This window comes from Scomber scombrus, chromosome 12 (assembly GCF_963691925.1).
Source record: "Scomber scombrus chromosome 12, fScoSco1.1, whole genome shotgun sequence".
Taxonomy (NCBI): domain Eukaryota; kingdom Metazoa; phylum Chordata; class Actinopteri; order Scombriformes; family Scombridae; genus Scomber; species Scomber scombrus.
Genome location: NC_084981.1, coordinates 1,662,217 through 1,684,423, shown reverse-complemented (window position 1 = coordinate 1,684,423; position 22,207 = coordinate 1,662,217). Strand labels below are relative to the sequence as shown.

Sequence of the window (22,207 nt, the reverse complement as noted above, 5' to 3'; positions counted from 1 at the left end):
TGTTCAGTTGGCATTTGTTAGAGTGCTCTGGTCTTTATAATGGATGATATAATTATCCAGCCTTAATTTATTGGGCTGTCTACCTCCTTGATGTTGTACTGTACAAGCATTATCATACCATTTGTCATTTCTAACAATATTCATACATGCATTCATTCTGGATCCAAGATGAATAAATTGCCAAAAAACAATTATTGGATTTGCTGTGATCTGTGGGAATGTAATGCAGACACTCAAGTCCACTTCCTTTCTCCAAAGCTCTCAACTGTATCTCACAAACTCCATCAGCAGATTGAGTTTATTCAGTTGTCATGGAGATGGCTCAGATATCATCATGTGTCTGTGGTGTCCAGTGATGTTGTGTACACAGAGAACAGCATCAGTAATAGAGGGCGGTAACGAGGTAACAGGGATCACTGGGAGCATTACATCAGTGAAACACCAAGAAGCCTAGACTAGAGACTGAATAAACACTAGAAACACACATAAACTATCTGATACCAAAACCACTATCATCGACCGGCTTCACCTCGGACATCAGAGACCTTCTTTAAATAGAAACAGTATTAATCATCCCCTTCCATATAATCATCATATTCAACTACCTGACCAAAATTCCATACTTAGGTCAGATGACGGCACCTAAGCGATCTCTGTGACAACTGGACAAACGTTATTTAGTGATAGACTATTAGTCATTAATGAAAGTTCCAACAATAGTTAGTAAGTGGACCTTGAGTTATATATTTTTTAAGTCAAACTACTTTTTCAAAGGTCAAAATGAATTCATGTTCTACTCACATTTTGTCTTCTGTTTGATGTAGATTTCTTGTTACCATGTAACAATGTCGTGTGAATCATTGTGTTTTGCAGATATATAGTACCAGTCAAAAGTTTGGACACACTTTTTCATTCTAAGAAAAGTGTGTCCAAACCTACTGGAACTGTAAATATAAGGCTCCTAGTGGACATGTTTTTAAAATGGGTTTTTGTTAACATCTGCACTGTCAAAGAAAAATGTAAGTTCAGTTTGACTTACATATTTTATCTATTCATCTAATTATTCAATATGTTTTGTTAGTAAATATTTAAAGGGTTAGGGTTAGGGTTAGGGTTAGGGTTAGGAAATTAATATATTTTTTAAGTAAATTCAGAGTTTTATTTTTATACTTTCAGAATGTACTAGAGTATTTCAGGTATTTTTATGATAAAACTTGAGAAAATGTAGTTATAAGGAATACTGACACAAAAATATCACTGTTCAGTATCCAGTAAAAAGTAACACTATTATTTTGGTCATACTGGCTATCAAATCAACTGGGTGGGTATTAATCAATTACTGCTGTTGCTCTTGTCTTATTAATAGTAATTTGTAGTAGTTATATTATATAATATGTCAGTCATTTTAAGTCAATTGTACTTCATACAGTTTAGAGTTTGTTGTGTATGTACTGCAGGGAGAGAAGGGAGAGCCCAGCATCACCGCCCAGGGAATTAAAGGAGAACCGGGATCACCAGGACTTCCGGGCCCATTGGGATCCAAGGTGAGGGGAAATAGTTTGGTTAATGAATCAATATCTACACGTACAGCAATGGCTCCATCATAGATTATTAAGTGAGACTTCCACAATTGCTTCTGCTCATGTAAGTCACTGTATGGTATTTCTCTTACAGGGTGATAAAGGTGACCAGGGATACAAGGTAAGATAGGAGAGTATTATGGAAGGACTTAATGAGAACATTTTAATAAGAAGTTGACTTCCCAAATACTAACACAAGGGGTACATCCTGAGTCTCTTATTTGATATTTCCTCACTCCTCAATCCTCGCTTGAACCAAAAGTTGTTCTAGTCCATCTAGTCTTTTATTTCTGCTCTGAGGAGCAAGGAGGGATCTCTTAGGAACTATGAATGAGGAGACACACACAAAAGCGGCATCCCCTAGTAGTCTTTTCTGGTCGACACACCCCTTTATTTATTGATTAGCTGCTGCAGCTGATCGGACTGATCTGACATATCACAACATCACTGCCGTTTCATACCGAAGTGGTGACAGTTTACAGATTGAACTCAAATATATCATTCCAAGGTTTTATATATTATTGGTTTTCTGATTCGCCATCTAGTAAGAAATGTAGATGTCTCATGTCTCTAAAAACAGATTTACTTGTTTCCTCTCTCCTCACTTGATGTCCTTGTGTCTCTCCATGCAACCATGGTGGGAATAAATAAGATGCATGCAAAAATACATAAGTGACGTAAATGTGGATGCAATTTAAGAGACCTGGGATGCACCCCAGTATTTACAGAGTGTAAGTGTAATACCTCCATTTTTCCTCTAGGGGGAATCAGGCCCTGAAGGCCCAGCTGGACCAAGAGTAAGTCATGACAACATGTTGACATATAGTACATAAAATGTCCAATTTATAATCGTTGTGTTATATGATAATGAGGTTTAAAAATTGTCTATTTTACCTTAAAGGGTCCTGCAGGCCCAACTGGGGAGCCAGGAAAGGCTGAAATCCTCAATAATGAAAATGTATGGCATTCTTATTTGGATACACTTCTTTTAGATGTAGAAAAACTAAAGAATACAATAAAAAATTACTTTAACATTTAATATTTCTCCACAGGATATTCGCAACATACCACTGATGGTAAGTACTGTCAATGTTTCATTATGATATGGACAAACACAATCATTTATTAAATCGTGTTACTGGTATGAACTCTTGTCCTTCTAGGGCCCGCCTGGATTACCTGGACCTTCAGGTGCCCCTGGGCTCACCGGTAGCAAGGTAGGAGACATTTAAGAAAGACATTTGACACACAGTTGAGTTGTGTTGTATTTTAGAGATGAGTCACTGTTCCAACATTCTGAATAAAACCCTGCAGTGTTTTTGTGTTCATGTTTTCTGTGTTCCATGGCCAGATAAGATTTGTTAGGTGCCCCTATTTGACCCTTCACCTCCCACCCTTTTCATATTGTGTCATGTACACTGTCTTTCCAAGTTCTACAGATTACACATTACACAATTGATATTGCACTTTTATTTTTGTGCAAATTCCAACACATTTCTAATTATTATATTGATTAGAAACCAACCTAGATACAGTAACCTGGGGCCCCTGATGGTCTGGGGTCCTGGGGAAATTGTCTGCTTTGCCCAGTTGGTAATTCAGCCTTGATGTTTCCTCAGGGTGAGGTTGGCCTACCAGGTGCTCCAGGACTGGATGGAGAGAAGGTAAGACTTTCTTATTGGCACCCCAGATTATTGGCATTTTATTCTTTCAGTTAATATTTATGTACTGTAATAGATCACATTGTGTGATGACATAATGATGGATCTCATTGTATGTTTTAATGCAAAAAGAAAATAAGTCTATACAGTTTCACATTTTTTTGTTATTGAGGTTACAGTAAGTGAAACAACCATAGCAAATTTTGAAATATCTTGTTTTCAGGGCCCCAGAGGGAAGCCTGGAGAGCCTGGTCCCGTAGGCCCAGCCGGTCGTGAAGGTCCCAGAGGGGAGGGTGGTGTCGTGGGCTTCCCAGGACCCAAGGGAGACAAGGGAGACATGGGCCCATCTGGATCACCTGTAAGTGACTGTGTTAACTACACACCACATCACATCACACCACTGCCTGGGGTTCCCTGACCAAAGTCTGAGTCCCACATCTGTCATTATCCAGAGGAAAAGCCTTGGTTTTTCCAGCTGCCCTCTTATTATCTAATTAGAGACTCGCTAGCTTGGAAGACACCCCAGAAATGACACTGAGTTTAACTTTTAACTTTAATTCTCTGTGGCAATTTTGGACCAAATGTGTCCCCGTAGAAAGGCCTGTTTTATTAGTAGCTTGTAGCATGGAGAGCCCTAAAGTACAAACGGTTGGTGCTGTATATCTGTAACATAATAACAATTTCATAAATATATATTTATTCTTAACTTTTGCTAATACATATTTTGTTTGTTGTGTTTGAATGAGGTGTGTGCATCTGTGACTACATTTCTTTAGAGTTAAGAAGAGGAATGTTGGGTCATTATAATTCAGGAAACAGGATTCACACAAAGCCACACTGCTGGGTGACAATGTGTATTTTGACTTCTATGTCAGCAATAATAAAAACTACCACACAGTACATTTATAAAGATGTTGAAACAGATCACATTAATCAAATGCTTTTGTTTTTACCTGAAACATCTGTATTGGAAAATTAATTAAATAGTCAGTCAAGGACCCATCCCATATGGTCCCATGATGCACTTGCACATTGCAGTGCCCAGGTAACATTTGCATACCACTTTATACTATACTATACTATACTATACCATACTATACCATACTTTACTATACTACACAAAGATGGATAGAGTGTTAGTCCACACACACTGAATCTTGCAAATTCCCAAAAGGTATAGGTGTTCATTGTTAAATATCTAAGAATCTCCAAATTCTGTGAGCTGATTACCTCTCATTTTTTAATTGAACAGTTCCTCAATGGTGTTTCTCTATTAGCCGTAGTATATGTTGGGCCACCAGCAGTTGCTGAAGAGGGCAAGGGCTAGGTGAAGGTGAACAGATGACTGGATGCTGTTGGACAAATCAGTTCCACAGTTTGGATATAATGAATTAAATCCAAACTTCCACACGAGTAAAACTCCAGAATGCTGAACTGCTCAGAACTATATGGTGAAATTGCTGTTCAACGACCTTAAAATGTAATATCAGGACATTTTTAGTTTTCCCACAGGCTTTGGTAATTTGATAAAAACAAACCTTACTCGCTTGTCTTTTCTGCTTTGATTTTAATTTGAAGATCAACTCATCAGTCCCTGAATTGAATCATTCTGCCATTATCGTGATGTCTATCTCCCCTTCCTTGTTCTGTAGGGTTTAGATGGCCCTACGGGTGAAAAGGGGGCTACAGGAGCCTCTGGCTCTATTGGATTACCAGGCACAATGGTACGCAATGGTGCCCCTCAGACTGCATCTTTCTGGATGCAGTGTCTGAATTGGCAAAGGGGGGTGGTGGAATACATTCTGTATTTACCCCAAGTGTGAAATGGTGTTGGTTTATCTTTCATTCATGTTGATTTATCATCAGATTTGTGTCTTCACATGTCTTTGCCACCAATTTCTTACAGGGTCCTAAAGGTGAGGCTGGAGACAGAGGGAGGTCAGAAATGGTAAGAGTTTGTGACTTAGTACTTCATTCTAAATCAGTGTTTAATATGTTATAATTTAGTATTATGAGCAGAGTATTTATTGAATGTAACGTGTGGCTTTGGTTTGTTTGTGTCTGTATTAAGATCTATGGTCCTTCCGGGCCCCCAGGACCTCCAGGACCAGTCGGCCCAGCGGTGAGTCAAAATACGCCCATTAACCCCTTCATCTAAAGGGTTGCTCTTTATTAATACATACATTGATGCAACCAAATGTACTCAGTAAGAATATTGATAACTGCCCCCAAGGTGACAGGGCTTGCATTTTAGGAGTAGCACACAAGTTTGCACACCACCTGAAGTTTTAAATGTAGGTGATATAAAGACTGGCAACAAAGAAAATGTCAAAAAAAAATGTTTTGGATATTAGTGCCGGTGTAATTTTCACTATGTAATTAATTTTTTTGGAGAATCATTAGAATTACCATCTTTACCTTTCAAAAGTTTAGTTTTTATTGGTAATCCAAGGGAGCTGAGAAGCCCCTGACATGTTCTTGTCGGACGTGTTCATTGATCAAAAATCCTAATTTTCCCCAGTTGAACTAAAAGTAATTCCAAATGCCTCAAAATGTGTTAAATTGTGAATAATGGCCAGGCTACGTCAAGTATAGTGTAATATACATTTTTAAATGATTTTCAACACCTCACAGTCATTTAAGCTGTTTAATATCGAAAAATTAGAAAGTCCAATTATTCATTTATTAGGCTTTACAGTCCCACTAACACAGATGGATAACACATAAAATAAAATGGAATATGGACTGCTGGTCTACAGTGGTGGGCAACAACTGAGAATCAGTGTAGATTGTGTCAATTGTCCAACTGTGGTTTTTTTTTTTTTTTTCATTTAGGGATCGCAAGGACTTTCAGGGCCTAAGGTGAGATATTATTTCCATAAAATAGCACTTTTAATAAATCTATCTCTGGTTATATATATAGTCTACTTCACATACATTGTGATCTTATCTTACCTTGTCTCTCAGGGGGAGCCAGGCATAGGCATCAGGGGCGAGAAGGGAGCGACAGGTCAGAAGGGTGACAAAGGAGACAGAGGCCATCTTGGACTCCCTGTAAGTACACAGAACTTTCACAAATCTCTCTCTTCCTTTCAGGTAGATTTAAAAGGAAGTTTTAAACTCAATCTTGATCATTGCATGGTTTAAATGGCTGCTTCAGTACTGAAATATTAGCAATACATCTGACATTAAAACCATATTGCTTTAATCCTGTTTAGAAATGTGTTACTGACTGATGTTTCATGGCTAAAAGAGTTACTCTTATATTGTCATAATCGTGTTGAAATGTTGCATGGGGTGGGTCAATTGTGTCAAATGAAGTAAATAACATTACAAATCTAGACATTAATTACTGTAGGTTTTCAATCAATGTTATTAAAATAACATTTGGGCTGTTTTATACTAGGATGCTTTTAAACTTGTCAAAATGGTGTCTATCACTTTGGGTTTCTGTCTTCTATCCTTTATTTACACCCTTATTTACAAATCATGTATGTACACAGTATACAGTCACTTTCAGGTCAAAACCTTGTATCCCAAAGAGTCTGGTGTTTCAAGAACCAAGCCTTTGCTTGCTATGACTACATATATATGAATTTATCTCTTGGACTTCGTAATCCTTTCAAAGTTAAAATGTAAAATTATAAGGTTTTCACATGATAGTGATATGTGTCACATCATAAATTGCACAGTAACTCCTCCTTTTATGTGAAACTATGGCTCATGTTGTGTGCTATATTGTATGTTTTTAATGCAATAACTTTCCATTAATGGGAAAGACTGAGTGAGTATACTCTAACCAGCTGGGTTATCACTGAATATCATTGAAGCAGAAGGATTTCTTCTTAGATCCATGGTGGTCTGAAACAGAAAAAACAAGCAAATAAATAACACACCTTATCAATATGCAGTATTTAGAATTAAAAAGCAGGCAAGTAACAATTTGACAACACATATGCACCACAAAGAAACATTCTGGAAATACATAAGAATTTCTTGGAAGACACTAAAACACGTTGACCATCCATAATGAAGTTGGGGAATGAGTTAACAATAGTTATTTTATTACATTCTGACAATATCTATCATTGGAGATAATTGTTGTTACTGGCATGTATGACTAGCAGTGTCTCTGGATATTTTTAAGTATATTTATTATTTTTCATTTTATTCCAATTTGACAGCACATAGTGTATTTTCATGTATTTGAGTAGATTTTTCTGGAGATTTTAACAGGATCTCACAATCAATTTGCTGATGAACACCAAGACTGAAAGCTTTACAAATAGCTTGTGAGTGAACCAAAGAAACAGAGCTCATTTTACCAATCTAACAAATGTCATATGCTGTTAGTCAGATACTAGTGATTAGTTAGAAGAAAATCCTAATCCCCCCATTAGAGATAAATCTGGTGATATTCTTTTGATATCAACACATCCCATGAAAGACCAAAACCAACAAGAAAGTATAAAACTGTTTATTTCCTTACATTTACATGAATGATAATAAAGTCCCAATGTCCTCAAATGAGTACTTCCTGATTAGCAGTGCCGTAGCTTGTTGATATCGCTACAGTTACTAATTTGTATAACATATCAAACTACAAATGTTATTAAGCATTAATTAAGGTTTATACCTGGTCCACTTTTTAGGGGATAGGCTGTTGATTGATTTGGCCAAGATGCCTGCCATTTGGTTTGTGTTTTTGTTACCACTAGGTGGCACAAAAAAGCGTTTATGAATGAGGACCCAAAATGTAATGTCCTCATATGAGGACGCAGGGTCGCAGGTTCACTGTTGTCCACAAATTCTTAAACCACATCAAGAGCATTCATTTCTGATGTGTTCCATCTTCAGTAGGAACTACTGGGTTTGGGGCTGAAAGGCACAAACAGGGTAGGAAAGTCAGAAAGTATTGAGAGACTGTTGGTTTTGGTCCTTTCACAAAATGTGTTCAATGAAGAAAATGATTGAATAATGTCATCCTAACAAAAAGACTGTCCGCTAAAATAATGGAAATGGGAAAAAGCCGTTCATTAGCGTTAATGCTTGAATAGTAACAAATCCTAAATTATACTGTTAAGTGCTTCCACCTTGCAGCTGGTACAGTATGCTTTTAATGCACTTCTATCTACATGAAAATGGGAAGAGCATACCAGTGAATGTACAGTAAAAAACATGAGCAACAATATGGGCATAGTCTTAATGTCATCATCCAACCATGACCAGCAGAGGAAGTTACTGACAATTACTGTCACTCACTTAAGCACCACCCCCACCTCCACCACTTCCATCACCCTTCATTTGTCATCTGAATGTGTTTTTGAAATCACTTGAGTCACAGCTTCACTCACCCCCCTCCCCCCACCTCCCCATCCTGATCCCACACCCCACCTTCCTCCCACCGCCCCTCCCCCCCATCTCTGCTCTCTAACTGTGTACAACGCTATACAGGGGGCTCATGGGTTAGACGGCAGACCGGGTCCAGTGGTGAGTGGCGCAAGTCCTGTTCCGGTCCCCCTTCTCCTGTTCCTCCTCCTCCTACTCCTTTTCCTTCTCCACCCCCCTGCTACAGCTTGATTGATGTCCGCTATGTGTGCTCGTCTGGTCTGCTTGCTTTCCTGCTTCCCATGCTTGTCCTGTCTTGTTTCTTTCCTACGGGAGCTCTGTGAGGAAGACTGTTCAGGGTTGGGTTCTGGGGATACACTCATATTCATTGATTATCTGCTGTGAACATTTTGGCTCGTAAAGGGATCACAACCCCTCCAGAAATCAATACATCAATTACTTTGTAAAGTCTACATCACAGACTAAGCATAAATACCCTTCTTTGCTTAGTTTGTGATGTAGTAACCACAGGGTTACCGGGTTTAAATATACATTTAAAGTCTCAACAAACAGACTTGTTTGTTCATGTTAACTATGCTCTGTTTGTTTGATAAATTAAGGATATATACATTTCTACAGCATTAATCCCATCAATACAATGACAATAATACCAACAGTTGAACCACTCTGCTGTTGTGAATTCGTCTTTTTATCAGAAATGTACTGATTAAATAACTCCAATCTCTTCTACTCTGCCATTAAAATCAGTGTCATGTTACTTGCAGTAAAACCATAGAATGTATATAAGAAATGGACGTAACATCCGTGACGTCACCCATTGGTTTGTGGACTGCTGCTCGGAAGCCAATAGTATCGGATCTGAGCAGCGCCATCTTGAAAATTTTAGGTGCATGCCGGGAAAAATAAAAACACAGATTCTACTTATATGGGCATCAGGAGGAGCATGAGGCGCCCTCCTGAACCTGTGAACCAATCAACCTGTCAATCAAGACGTAGGCACGCCCTGATGCATACCCTGCTTTATCGTCAAATATAAAATCAGGGAGGCCAAAATGTCCCAAATGAACATCATACTGCATTGAAGAAGGCTTTAAACTAGCAATTGAGACCATAAACACATTTTGAAAACGTTTACTGAGGTTAGAAAATCAAGTGAGAAGTTGGTGAATTCTCCATTGACTTGTAGACGGAAGTCATTTTGACACCAAAACTGTCGCCCCCTGGTGGCCTTTTGATAGAATGCAGTTTTAAGTTACTTCCTCGTTGGCATCATTTCAGAGGACCAGAACTCCCCGCCTGAGTAAAACTCAACACTTCTAACAGCTCAAGGATGGGTTTATGCCCTTTGAGGAAGTAAATGGCTTAAAATTTGAAATATGGGTTGTCGAATTTCAATCAATACTTCATTCCAGTCAGTTCTACTTTTCTATTTTCTCGATCTTTTTGACCTCTTTGACATTTGTTAATGTCCAACGTCTGTCGGACACATTGAGTTTTTTTGAAAGCACCATAACACTGGTTAAATAACTGCAAAGTTGAAGAGATTATTTCATTATTTTATGCAATGTATTTTTGTTAAAAAGATCAAGTCAAAGCAGCAAAGAGATGCTGTGGAAATGTATGTTATGTATGTATGTTACTGAATTCACCATTATAGTACATTTTTTGGATTTTAGGCTTTTGACCCACTACTTTTTGATAGAAATTTGTGTATTTCAAATTTGTAAACAAAACAAAACAAAACAAAATTCTCTCATTACTACCTGGGGCCGACAAAGTGTAATGTTGCTTAATGCAGCTTTGAATTTAAATGCTGTCTCGTATTCGAGACAATGACAGTGTAAATCCACAGTCCTTAATCCTGCCTCAACAGTCTCCTGCCTCATGATCCTGTACCAGCAGCAGGCTGCAAAGCTGCTCTTGCTACTGTAAGAACTATCCAAAAGGAGCATGCAGAGATGCCCATGCTGCATGTTGACATGTCCTACAGTTCATTTGGACAGTTATTCCATACAGCACTGTACCTGCTGGATATGCCTGAGATGCAAGGTCTTTCTCTCCAATCCTGACTGCTACTCAGAAAGAGAACTGCAGCTGATGACATTTTATTCGTTTTCCTTCCTTTTTAACAGTTTGGACAGTAGTTCAACAAGCTTGGTGTGTTAATGCCACAGCTGTGAGGACAGAAAATTACAGTGTAAACATTACCTGTCTTTCAAGATTAGTTACAATTTGGTATAAATGGCCCATGATGTTACATTTCATTACACTTATTCATGTCCTCCAGAAAGCTTGTTGATGTACTGATTTGAGGCATTTCATGATATTGTCTCTTGCAGTTTCCTGTTTGTATCTGATGACGGACACTTATTTTCCATTTTTGTTTTAAAGGGTCTAATAGGACCAGCAGGTGTTCCAGGGCCAGCAGGACCAAAGGGAGAAAGAGTGAGTATCTGTGTGTATACAGTATATGTACATACAAGTACTGTATAGTCTCAGAAGAATAAACACTTTGGATTTTATCTTGTCACTACAGGGTGAAAAAGGAGATGGAGGATTACCAGGACCAATCGGGCCTCAGGGCATCCCTGTAAGTCTGTCACTCAAATTTAATAAACATTAAACCACAACAAGGAAGTTACTTTTATCTCACTGAAAGCAACCTACTTATAACAAATAAAACACTTTAGCAAGGATGAGTTGAGTAGAAGCACAATGTTTGCAAAAATCTAGTGTCATTAAATAAACTTTATGTTAAAATCAAATAATAATGATCATTCGGATTTGTTTATATGTGCAAGTTGAACATTCCATTCACAATCTAGTTCATAAGAGGGTAAAAAAGAGGATATCTTCTTTATCATTTACGATTTACGATATAGTTTATTGTCCCCATCTGGAAATTTGTCTTGGACACAGTGCTGCATGCATGAATGCCTCCACAGTTAGAGCAGTCAACATATGAACAAAACAGCATCAGCTGTTTCAATCACAATAATAAATTACACATAACAAAATATTGCAGTCACCCCATGGTAAAAACACAAAAACACATTGCATATAACATATTGCATACACCCCATAATAAAACACCATGAGACCACTGCACAATTATTACAGCCTCAAGCAGAATTATTTAAAAGTTTGATTGAGATAGGCATAAATAATTTTTTAAAGTTTACAATGGGGGACTCTGTGTCGTCTGCCAGAGGGCAAGAGCTCATATTCTGTGTGGAGGATATGTGATGGGTCGGTCATTATCCTCTGAGCTTGCCTCAGAACAGACTGCTCATATACTGTATGGACTGGAGGGGCTGGTATTTATTTATCCCCATCACCTTCATGGTGGTGTGTATCAGACAAGCGTAGTTTTTAGTTTTACTGTGAGGTTGCCGTGGTTACCATGCTGACATCCTCATCATGTACAGTATCAAAATGTTGCAACTGAATCAATTTACATTTAGGGCCTCAAACAGAGACCTATTATTCAAAGACAATATAATCAAGTCAGTGCCTCAAATCCATCAAAGCTGGTTGATACAGAGTTCTAAATGAAGTGTCCAACATTTTGGGAAATTACACCAAAGATTTCCATTCATTTAATATTTTGGGTGACTCAATCAAATGAATTAACCCTCAACCAAACAGATCCCTATATGTGTTTATATGTATTTCATTCAAATATTACATTAAATGAAAATGCATTATGTTTTTACTTTCTTTCCCCCCCTTTTTTTATTGCAGGGTTTAGTAGGACCACAAGGACTCAAAGGGAATCGGGTAAGACAATACCTGTTATGTTTAGCAAGCTATGACAGTAGCAGAACCAGGGACATGATTCTTGCTAATGGGCACACTTTGTATACCAGTTGTGGATCACACACAGACCACTAATCTTTAGGAGTCATATTTCAACATAGGCTGCTAATTGCATCCACAGCATTATTTAACCTCTGCTATTATTGTTTTGTTTAAACCCTGTGGGGCCTTAAAAGGTCACCTGAGCAGAGTGGTGATGGCTTCAATGATGCACTCAAGTAGATGTGAATTAAAGAGCTGCATATCCATAAATCAAATGTTCTCTTTGATATCATGCATGAAAAGAAAGCCAGATGAGTCTGATAGTTTGCTTTGATTTTTTTTTTTTTTAATGATTCTGAATAATTCACGTCAAAAAGTCTTTAGCATTTCTGAGGCAAATGTAATTTTTTTGCAGTGGCTTTGTTGTGATCCTGATGGTCACTGATACACTTCAGAATACATTTGAACAGATCAGAGGAAATGAATAATTATCTTAATAATATTAAACCCATAATTTTGTTAATAAGTGACCTTGGGGACAGCTATCTCTGCCTCAACCATTTCCCTAGCCTTATCATCTTTGATGTGATTCCATAATGTAGATTCAGTTTATACTTAAGTTACAGCTTACTATTTGGTTTATTTTAGTTATTAAAGGAAGAGTTCAACATTTTGTAAAGTACTCTTATTTGCTTTCTTCCTGAGAGTGAGATAAGAGGGTAGATATCAATCTATCTGTGTGTTAAGTACAGAGCTGGAGTCAGGTAGCTTAACATAAATAATTGAAGCAGATGGAAACAGCTAGCCTTCTAACACCTTCTAACACATCTAAAGCTCAATCATTTCGTCCATGCACAATCGGAAATGTAAAAATGGTCGTGAGTTTAGGTCACTCCCCCTCTCCTACTGTGCTCCCATTTTCCTGTATTTTCCATGACCCTCAACCTTTATTATGAAGGACTGTCATATACATGGAGTTTTGTATTTGACATTACCCAAGTTACCCAATACATAAAGCAAAGCAGCTGAAAATATTGCTTCTCTACATGTTTATGCCTGGATTAATAAAGCACTTATTGGCTTTTTGATTGCACCTACAGTAATGAGTATGGTTGTCAACTTGGGTAAAATATTATCTTTCACTTCATCCACCCAGCCCACCCACACTACCCCTGCCCCTGTATTTCTTTTCTGCACCACTGTGCAACCTTGATATAAATGAAAAGGGCCCCATCTCCAGCCCTGTATCTGGTTCTCTTTATACATCCATGCTGTTAGTAGGCATATTTTTTTTACTTTGGACTGAGCCAGCTTAACTGTTTCTAACAATGTCACAGTCCTAATGCTAAGATAGGCTAACCATGTCCTTACTAACACAATGACACAAGATTGATATCAATCCTCTCAGCTCACTTTGTTCTTGAACTATTCTTTTTATTTGCAAAGAATGACAACAGAGCCCTGCAAAATGATACAGTATTGGGTAAAAATGTACTTCATGTCCAGGTTGCTGTATATTAGATAATCTGTTTGTAATGTCCACATACCCTTCCTCTAAGAGAATGTTTCCCTCCCATTAACATGTGACTCTTTTAATATTTTCACTCCCATCTTTTAAGTCTTCACATTTCATTAGCTCTCTCAACACGTTCTACTGAGCTCTATTGGAAAATGTGCGATATTTGAATGTATAGCTGCTACATTCACAAGAAAGTACTGCAGATAAACATACATGTTACAGCTCAGTGGAATGTGTTGAAGACAAAGCTATGGGATAGTGTTGGTGTTTTTACTCTTTGTCCTGTCTTCCTTTGTTTCCGCAGGTCTTCCTATCCCCTTTTCCTTCCCTCCACCTTGCTCTGTGGCCCGTGGCTCTTTTTATTGCCGGGGTTGCCCTCTCTCCCTCTCACAAACCTTGGCCTCCTGCTCCTCCTCCTCCTCCTGCATTCTAATGTAGTCCTGGGTTAATCTTCCTCCTCTTACACCTCCTCTTTGATCCTACTCCTACTTAACAGTACCTATTCCTTGCAAGCCCTCATGTAGTCCTTCCATGCCTGATCCCTTTCCCCATACCCCAAAGTGACAAGCAATTCTCTCCCATCACTGTCAAAATGTTGTCATATGCTACATGTGGACTCAAGCATACATTTTGCTTCTGAGATGATCATTTTAAGACACAGTTTAATGTATGCACAGTGAGTTTTTCAACATGCAACCAGTGACTTAACTTTTCTACAGTTCACTTACGTTATTCAACCCATTCTCATATCATAATATGTAATAGCTATGTTGTTCCACAGTGCAAAACACATTCCATTTCACAATATCAGCTCTATTATTTTCTATTGTCACGTGACTGTAGAGTTTCCGTCTGCTCAAATGAGAAAAATTGCTTTTATTCTCAGTGAAAAAATGCAATATTTTAAAATAGTTTCAACATTTAAATGGTTTTGTTCAACTTTTTTTCAGCAAGAAATGTGCATTTTATTTTCATAATCTTTGTTCAATGAATGTTTGTTTAGTTTGTCAGTTATTATGAAGATTTTTGCAGGCTTTCTGTCGTTACTATGGTGATTCCTATGGACAATGCAATTCCTGAAACCACATGTTGGTGGTGCAACCCAGAAAAGACAAGATTGTAAAATTTGAATTGCCCCTTTAAATGCTTACCAATATGTTAGTAAATAAAATGCACATTTCTTGCTAATAATGGTATGAAAATAATTTTAATGCCAAAACTATTTTAAAATATTGCATTTTCCACTGAGAGTAAAAGACAAGAAAATATCTTTTTTTTTAAACATTCGGGCATCTCACAATTTTAGAGCCATTATTGTGAAACAAATACGTTTTGCGCTGTGAACCTATTACACATTTTGATGTTAAACTGGGTTGCATATTTGTAGTCTTGTCATAACTTCAACACTGCTAAAAACCTCTTGCAGGGTTCCAGGTGGTACAACAACTTTCCAGAGAATTGTTCCATTTCTCTGTGAGCCTCTGTTACTAGCAGTACTAATAGCTGAGCTTTGCATTCAAGCTATCTGACACAGACTAAAATGTAACTTGAGTTGTACAGGTGATGTGAAGACAGCACTGGGAGAACATTGTATTCAGGAAGCATATTATTCTTTCTTTCATATTCCATAAACATAAAGTGTATTTTCTTACTCTTGATTCAGTCCAGCCTTGGTGAGAAGGGGTTCTAAGATCTTACTATGGTCCGGTTTCACATTAGTCTAAAGTTACTAAAGTTACTAAAGGTTTTTGCATTTGAAGTACATGAAGATTCAGTGCAGATCAGTGCAGAAGCATGTGTCATTGATACACATTGTCTTATTCATTATATCCACCAACCCTTTTGTTTGGTGTCTTTCCAACATCTATATGCTACTACCACTATGTTAAGATTATCTGCGGACGCTCATTTTTATCAAGCTGGTGATGGTCTAGTTCTAAGACTTCTGGGAAATGGGCTTTGTTAAATGCCTTTAAAAAGATACTTACTCTCATACTTATGGAACAGAACCCTGAAGTATCACTTAGGATCTTTATTAAATGTCCCCAAACCACAGTGTTTGGAGACATGTAGTACAACACTCTCCTAAAGGCTTGCACATAAACTTTTGACTTTTTTTCAATGAACCAGATTTTGTAATTTCATTTGTAATGATGATTCGACTGGAATAGTTTCAGTACATTGCTGAAATACTGCAACAACCAGTAATTGTTGATAGTCCTTGGTAAGAGGCTTGAAAGGGAACCTTCTCACCAATACACAGGCTTTTATCCCTCTTTCCTAACACCTACTACTTACCTTCCCCTTCCATTAAATTATCATGACAGAATTACATAGTATTATGAAAATAGCAAAAAGCACACCAAACCCAGTAGTGAATTAAAGTAACTTATTGCTCATATTGTCTAAATAACACATAACTTAGAGCCCCAGACAGATGAAATCGTTCAGAAACCAAACATTTGCTTCATGTGTGGCTTAATGAGGAGGACTAAAGTTTGTCTTTTTTTAATACGCTGTTGTTTGCAGGGAGAGAGGGGCAAGAAAGGCAACAGGGGGGCCAAAGGGGATAAGGGAGACCAAGGAGCACCTGGATTAGATGCCCCCTGTCCGTTGGTATGTCAGTATTCTGATGTGTAACCAAGAGCCAAAGGGAAGGAGCACTAGTTTAGAATGCAACATAATCCCACAGAGCTTCAGTTTCTGTAAAGCTTTTGTATTCTGTAGTCAACTTCCTTTTGGCTCTGGTATTCAGTGGTTCTAATCAACCTCAGGAAGAGTCTGGTCAAATGTCCACTGCAGTCAGAGATATACAGAGGGAATTTAGCAAAGCAGAATGACAAGGCTATGCTGTACAGATTAATATATAAATTAAGATCAGGTTAAAAATGACTTGCATGGACTTCAGACCAGAACTCTGTCTGAGGAACATTTCTTCCCCAGGAACGAGACGCACAGGAACCAGGCAGCTATTTCTGATCAGTTTCAATGACACAAAAGAATGTTCTCATGATTATTTCAGCTCTTCAACCCTGTCCTTCACATTAAACATTGTGGACAAACTGAAGAGAATCAAACTTAAATTCAACAAATACCCACACCCATGGTTTTAAGACCTAGACACACTGGACCCACATCTACAATCACATTTGAGACCTGTCCTGGGTTTCCACTGTGTATCCATCCATTTGGACATCCAGAAAACCTCTAAAGAAGGAGCCCATGAAGCATCCTCATCAAATACCAGATGCCAGATAATGACACAATCAACCTGATCCCAACACAATTTGTAACCCACTACAAATGGGTTTGGGTCCACATTCATCCTAAAGTATACGTTTCTGTCAAAGAAACATTTTCTCATTATATTCTAGACAGAAGACATTTTGTAAACTGATCTCAGTAAGCCCAGTTCCTGTAAGTCCCAGGTTGCCTGCATGTTTAGGTAACCTGCATCCAGCCACCCAATGGACAGCTGTGCAGATCCTCCTGCCGTCAAGCAGTGGAGGACAAACACTCCTCTGCTGTCAATGAGCTGCAAAACTGGTTTTTAAACGGTTGATTTCATAAACAGGGTTTCCGAGGCTTTAAGGGAGAGAAAGGTGAACCAGGCTTGCCAGGCCTGGACGGGCTGGATGCCCCTTGCCCTGTGGTATGGTGCTCTCTCTTTTCCTTCACTTTCCAAGCATGCCTTTAGCTACCCCTAACCACAGGCTGTCAAATGTTGCTCGGTAGATTCATTTAAACTAGATTCATAACTGCATGGAGGTTAAAATGTAATTACTGCTGTTAGTCACTGTTTTGACTCACCCAATAACACTGATAGATCTTTTCCCACTCACCACCTGTAGAATTTTAATGGAAAAACCACTTTCCAAGCATTTCATCATACTTACTTGTCACTACATTATAAACAAGTTCTATTATTAACATGCAGCTCTCTTATTGTGACTAATATGATCAATCATCTCAATCTTAAGCCTTTATACTCACAAACACTACGAACTTTGTTCAATAATCCTTGTTTCCCTTGTCCTCTATTGCATGGAGCACCGATTTTTCCATCTTCAAGGCATCAGAATACCACAGGTTGTGAAAATAACATTATGAAGAAAGCCAGAGTCATGGTATTCCCTGGGTAGCATCATTGCTGCACACTAGCTGCAACTTAAAGTCAACTTCATGTGTTTCCATTGCCATTGGTTCTGCTTTTATTTCCATTGGATCCACTTTGTAGACGAGGTCCCAGTTTGAGAGGTATAGTCTGGTGTTACTATTCAATCATTGTTGGTTAGATATGGTATTGGAAGGTACCTTGCTTATGATTCAGAAATCTGGAGAAAGAGATCAACAAGATAGATTCTAATTTCGGATTTTCATCTTCACAGGTAAGGCTACATGAGGCATCAACACATCTCGGTCAATTGAAGGGTGAAACCTTGACATAGTTACTGAAAAAATAAGGCCATGTTGAGGATGATCGGTACTAGCCTGTTAATGGGACCATCTCAACACTATAGACAGTTTCTTTTGAAGGTCCTTTCTTTACTACCACTGTGTTGGTTCATTGGTCTCTTTTTATAGTCTGTCTTTCCCAGAAACTCAAACTCAAATCCAACTCAGTGACACAATGTAAAATGATAGAGGCTGCTGATCGTTTCTGTTATGATCTGATGTGTATACTGTATTAATAAGATGATGAATTCTTGGTTTTAAATATGATACAGAGTCGCATAGTCGGGGATCCACTGGTTCTGGAAGTAATTTTTCTCACTGAAAACAATAGCTTTAATCATCCTTAACATAGAAACACAGTAGTCCCCTGGACAATTTGATAATCACCGAAACCATGCTTGTATTATATCTTTGAATACCCATGTTGCTATGGGAATGAAGCCAGTCAAGGGGACAAATTAGAGATGTAGAAAATTCCAAAAGTTTTGGTGTGGCAATTGAATAAAAGTAATCCTGCCATAGTTGTCAAATTCATCCAAAAATTATGCAGAATATTAAAGTGAATTGATTTACACTGAATCTTTTGTCAAGTTTCTACAAAGAATATTTTAGCATCTACTCACTGTTAGTGGAATAAAGGATTTTAAACTTGGTGATTGGATGCATCTAAGCAAAACGCATATTTTGGGTGGTAGTTATACATGACTCCTTAGTAAAGAACCCTCATTACCATTTGATCATGATGATTCGACTGTGAGTTGAATTTTATGCCCATCCAACTGCCAGTCATCAAACGTTGTCTATGAGAAAAGAAATGAGACTTCCAGAACCATCAATACTCAATGGAGAATACTAATTTCAACAGTTAGTAAAAAATAATCAGCAACTGCTTTTGTATGCATATTTATGCTATTCTGTATGTTTCTTCACACTTGCATGATGATCTTGTTCATCTCTGAAGCGCACAGAATTTTTCACTTCACATTGTTGTTGTTTTTCCAGGGAGACGATGGCTTACCTGTACCAGGATGTTGGAATAAAGTAAGTAGGAGAGTGTGATATTGTGTTGCTGTCTGCCTAACTCCGGCAGCTCACATTTTTTGCTAACTTCACCAAAAACATTGTTTGAACTAACATACGATATTTTGCTTTCTCCTTGCAGTGACGATAACTTTGGAATGGCTTGTGTGATTGTACATAGGATATTTATTTTTTTACTTTTTCTGTATTCTGTTATACATAGAAAAAAATTAAAAATCCTAAAAATATTTGGCAAATGTTTGTACAGATTGTTTATTTTAATACGTATGATAATGTTTATGTATTGGATTTTTATATATATGCATTATTTTAATATGATTGGATAAGGAAAAAATATAATGTGGCTACATATGCATGATATTTGTGCATAATGTGAAGTGGATCATGCTTATTAACTTATTGTACTGTGTTGTTTTGTTCTGTTGTAATAGACCATGCTGCACTGAGTTGTGGGGCTGGAAAGATTATGTGTTAGCATTTGGAAAGTCTTAGTTGAACTCTCCTCTTTGTGATAAAGTGTTAAAAACAAACATGGACAAGCACTGCATATATATTAGTTAATATTTTAGTAAATGTTCACACAGTGACAGAAAGCTGTTTAACGTCTGCACTTTGAATTTTTGGTCATGTGCTCATATTGTACTGATGAACATGCAAACCTCTAAGATCATATTTAGGGCTGTCACTGTGTTAGATAAGATAATTTCTGTCTCCTTAGCAGCAGCATAGGATGGAAATGTTGGTTGATAGTTGCCAGATTTAGATGAAGTTTGATATGGATCCCTTACAAACAGAGTTTATCAAATGCCCATAACATAATAAGTGCAGATTATTTATTTGATACTGATAATGTAATATCCTGCCTATATTGTAACACTATATTGATAACATTTATGTTTATATTGTAATAATATATTACATTTTGTGGTGGATATCCAAGGATATCCCACAAACATGGGTTTAAAATTGTTGTGGCAGAAGCCTGGGTTCAGTTTCTGGCAGATGGTGGGAAGCCAGTGAGGGATGTCAGAATTTTGGCACTAGGATTTCAAAGTAGTTAGGGTCCTTATGAAATGGCACATCAAGGGTCCAGAAGCATTAAAGGCTTAAATGATGATACCCATACTGCTCAAAACATTGTGCAAAAAGTTATACCCATACATTTTCAATACATTATGGACAGTTTATTAAATGATCAGTTTTTGGTTTTTATTTTATTTTATTTTATTTTATTTTATTCTTAATTTAATTCAATTATAATTTGCTACAGACCCCACAATGGCTATTTTGGCAACTTCTTTATTCCCTCAACAACACGTTCCTTGACACCTTGTTTGGAAAAAAAGGCCAAATTGCAAAACATTGAATTGAATTAATTGAATAATAATAATTTCCTTTGCTGCCAAAATCAGCTAAGTTGTCAACCTCAGGACAAACTTAAACTGTAAATGCTTCATGTTAATTTTTCCACCTGACGTCTTAATTTGGATGTAATTGCCATTGCAGCCACTGGGGTCTGCTAGTGGGTCTTTTAGTCTTGTAATATTACAGAAATGATACAAATTTGAGTGGTAGGTTTTTTTTAAAGGGGGTGCAGATGATAGCAATGTTTTTGAACAGACATTATAATCAAACCACTCAGTGGTGTGATAATCGGTTATAAAGGGGACAGCCTTAAATTCAGTCTTTTTAGTTTGGGTTTTCATAGTTTATGAGGAATCAGTTGTTCCAGACAATCACAGTTTGCTGTTAACATCTTCAAACCAAACACATGTCATGGAGGAGGGTCTCAACCAAGATCTCCTAACCATTTGAAGCTTTAAAGTTCAGGCATGAAAGATCCTGGAAACTAAATATTATGTTGTACAGCAGGAAAGTACCATTTCTATGTTTTAACTTCTTGTATATTCTTTCTGGTTTCAGTTCTTTGTAAATAGTTTTGCTAAATTTTACAGGAAGCTACTTCCTGCTTTATGACTGTCAGGCTCTGTGTATTAACTGTAGTGTTTGTAGAATAGTTGTCTTCTAATCTGAGGCAAAGTATACAACTCATAGTGTTGGATGGAAATATTGCTGCTCACCCTTAAGGCATGCTGCTGCAACCGTCACATTGCCTCATTGATTTATGAAGAGAAAAGTAACCTGCTTAGACAATGGAGATCTTATTTTTTATCAAGAACTACAGAACATTTTACCCACAAGCATCTTTTGTTAAGGAATGGCCATGCTCATTAAGCTAACCTCATTAACTCTACCAAGTGACCCAGCGTTGAAGAAATGTATGGACTGACTGGTGTAGAGCTTGATCCATTAAATGCTGCTGCTCTTTGACAAAGCTTTACGTTTTGCTCTGCCTGGATTTGACGTTGCCATGAGAGATTGTTTTTGGAACCTTGCCAGCAATAAAATATTCATCATATCCCGTTGCTGCACAGTACCTCATTAACTCATGCCATAATCTATTGCTGGCCTTGATTTAGCTGTCATATCAATCATACGTATGTCCAGATATGTTCTAATGTTCAAAATGTTGATTGTGTTCAAAATGACAATCATAAATAAACAGACATTTCTGAGCAGTTTGGTTTTGTTCTCAAAAAAATGTTCATGCTGACGTTTAAGGTTTCAGGCAGATGTAAATCTATGTTACCTGAAACTAAATTATGTTGTCTCTTAAATCCCACTTTTAATATGAGGAACACTATAGTCTCTACATCAGTGCACACGTTTAGGTCACATGATTCATGGACATCATGATTTATTTGCTAAATCAGTTATTGACACCAACTTTTCCACACCAG

At 37.5% G+C, this 22,207-nt stretch overlaps 1 protein-coding gene across 5 annotated transcripts in view; it reads left to right on the top strand.

Moving 5' to 3' along the window:
• The window catches only part of col13a1 (collagen, type XIII, alpha 1), a 130,062-nt gene extending 108,077 nt beyond the window's left edge, over window positions 1-21,985 (top strand). For 3 of the 5 annotated variants that reach the window (XM_062429866.1, XM_062429864.1, XM_062429863.1), the window contains exons 18-37: window positions 1,458-1,544; window positions 1,675-1,701; window positions 2,342-2,377; window positions 2,482-2,538; window positions 2,633-2,656; window positions 2,744-2,797; window positions 3,200-3,244; window positions 3,465-3,599; window positions 4,894-4,965; window positions 5,148-5,189; window positions 5,313-5,363; window positions 6,077-6,103; window positions 6,209-6,295; window positions 8,696-8,731; window positions 10,982-11,035; window positions 11,127-11,180; window positions 12,335-12,370; window positions 16,440-16,526; window positions 19,368-19,406; window positions 19,528-21,985. In XM_062429866.1, the coding sequence (XP_062285850.1) occupies window positions 1,458-1,544; window positions 1,675-1,701; window positions 2,342-2,377; window positions 2,482-2,538; window positions 2,633-2,656; window positions 2,744-2,797; window positions 3,200-3,244; window positions 3,465-3,599; window positions 4,894-4,965; window positions 5,148-5,189; window positions 5,313-5,363; window positions 6,077-6,103; window positions 6,209-6,295; window positions 8,696-8,731; window positions 10,982-11,035; window positions 11,127-11,180; window positions 12,335-12,370; window positions 16,440-16,526; window positions 19,368-19,406; window positions 19,528-19,530 (1,053 nt within the window). In that variant the 3' untranslated portion in view covers window positions 19,531-21,985. The remainder of the gene's footprint in view (window positions 1-1,457; window positions 1,545-1,674; window positions 1,702-2,341; window positions 2,378-2,481; window positions 2,539-2,632; window positions 2,657-2,743; window positions 2,798-3,199; window positions 3,245-3,464; window positions 3,600-4,893; window positions 4,966-5,147; window positions 5,190-5,312; window positions 5,364-6,076; window positions 6,104-6,208; window positions 6,296-8,695; window positions 8,732-10,981; window positions 11,036-11,126; window positions 11,181-12,334; window positions 12,371-16,439; window positions 16,527-19,367; window positions 19,407-19,527) is intronic. The other 2 variants (XM_062429868.1, XM_062429867.1) reach the window with 2 other exon arrangements.
• Window positions 21,986-22,207: the final 222 nt, after the last annotated feature.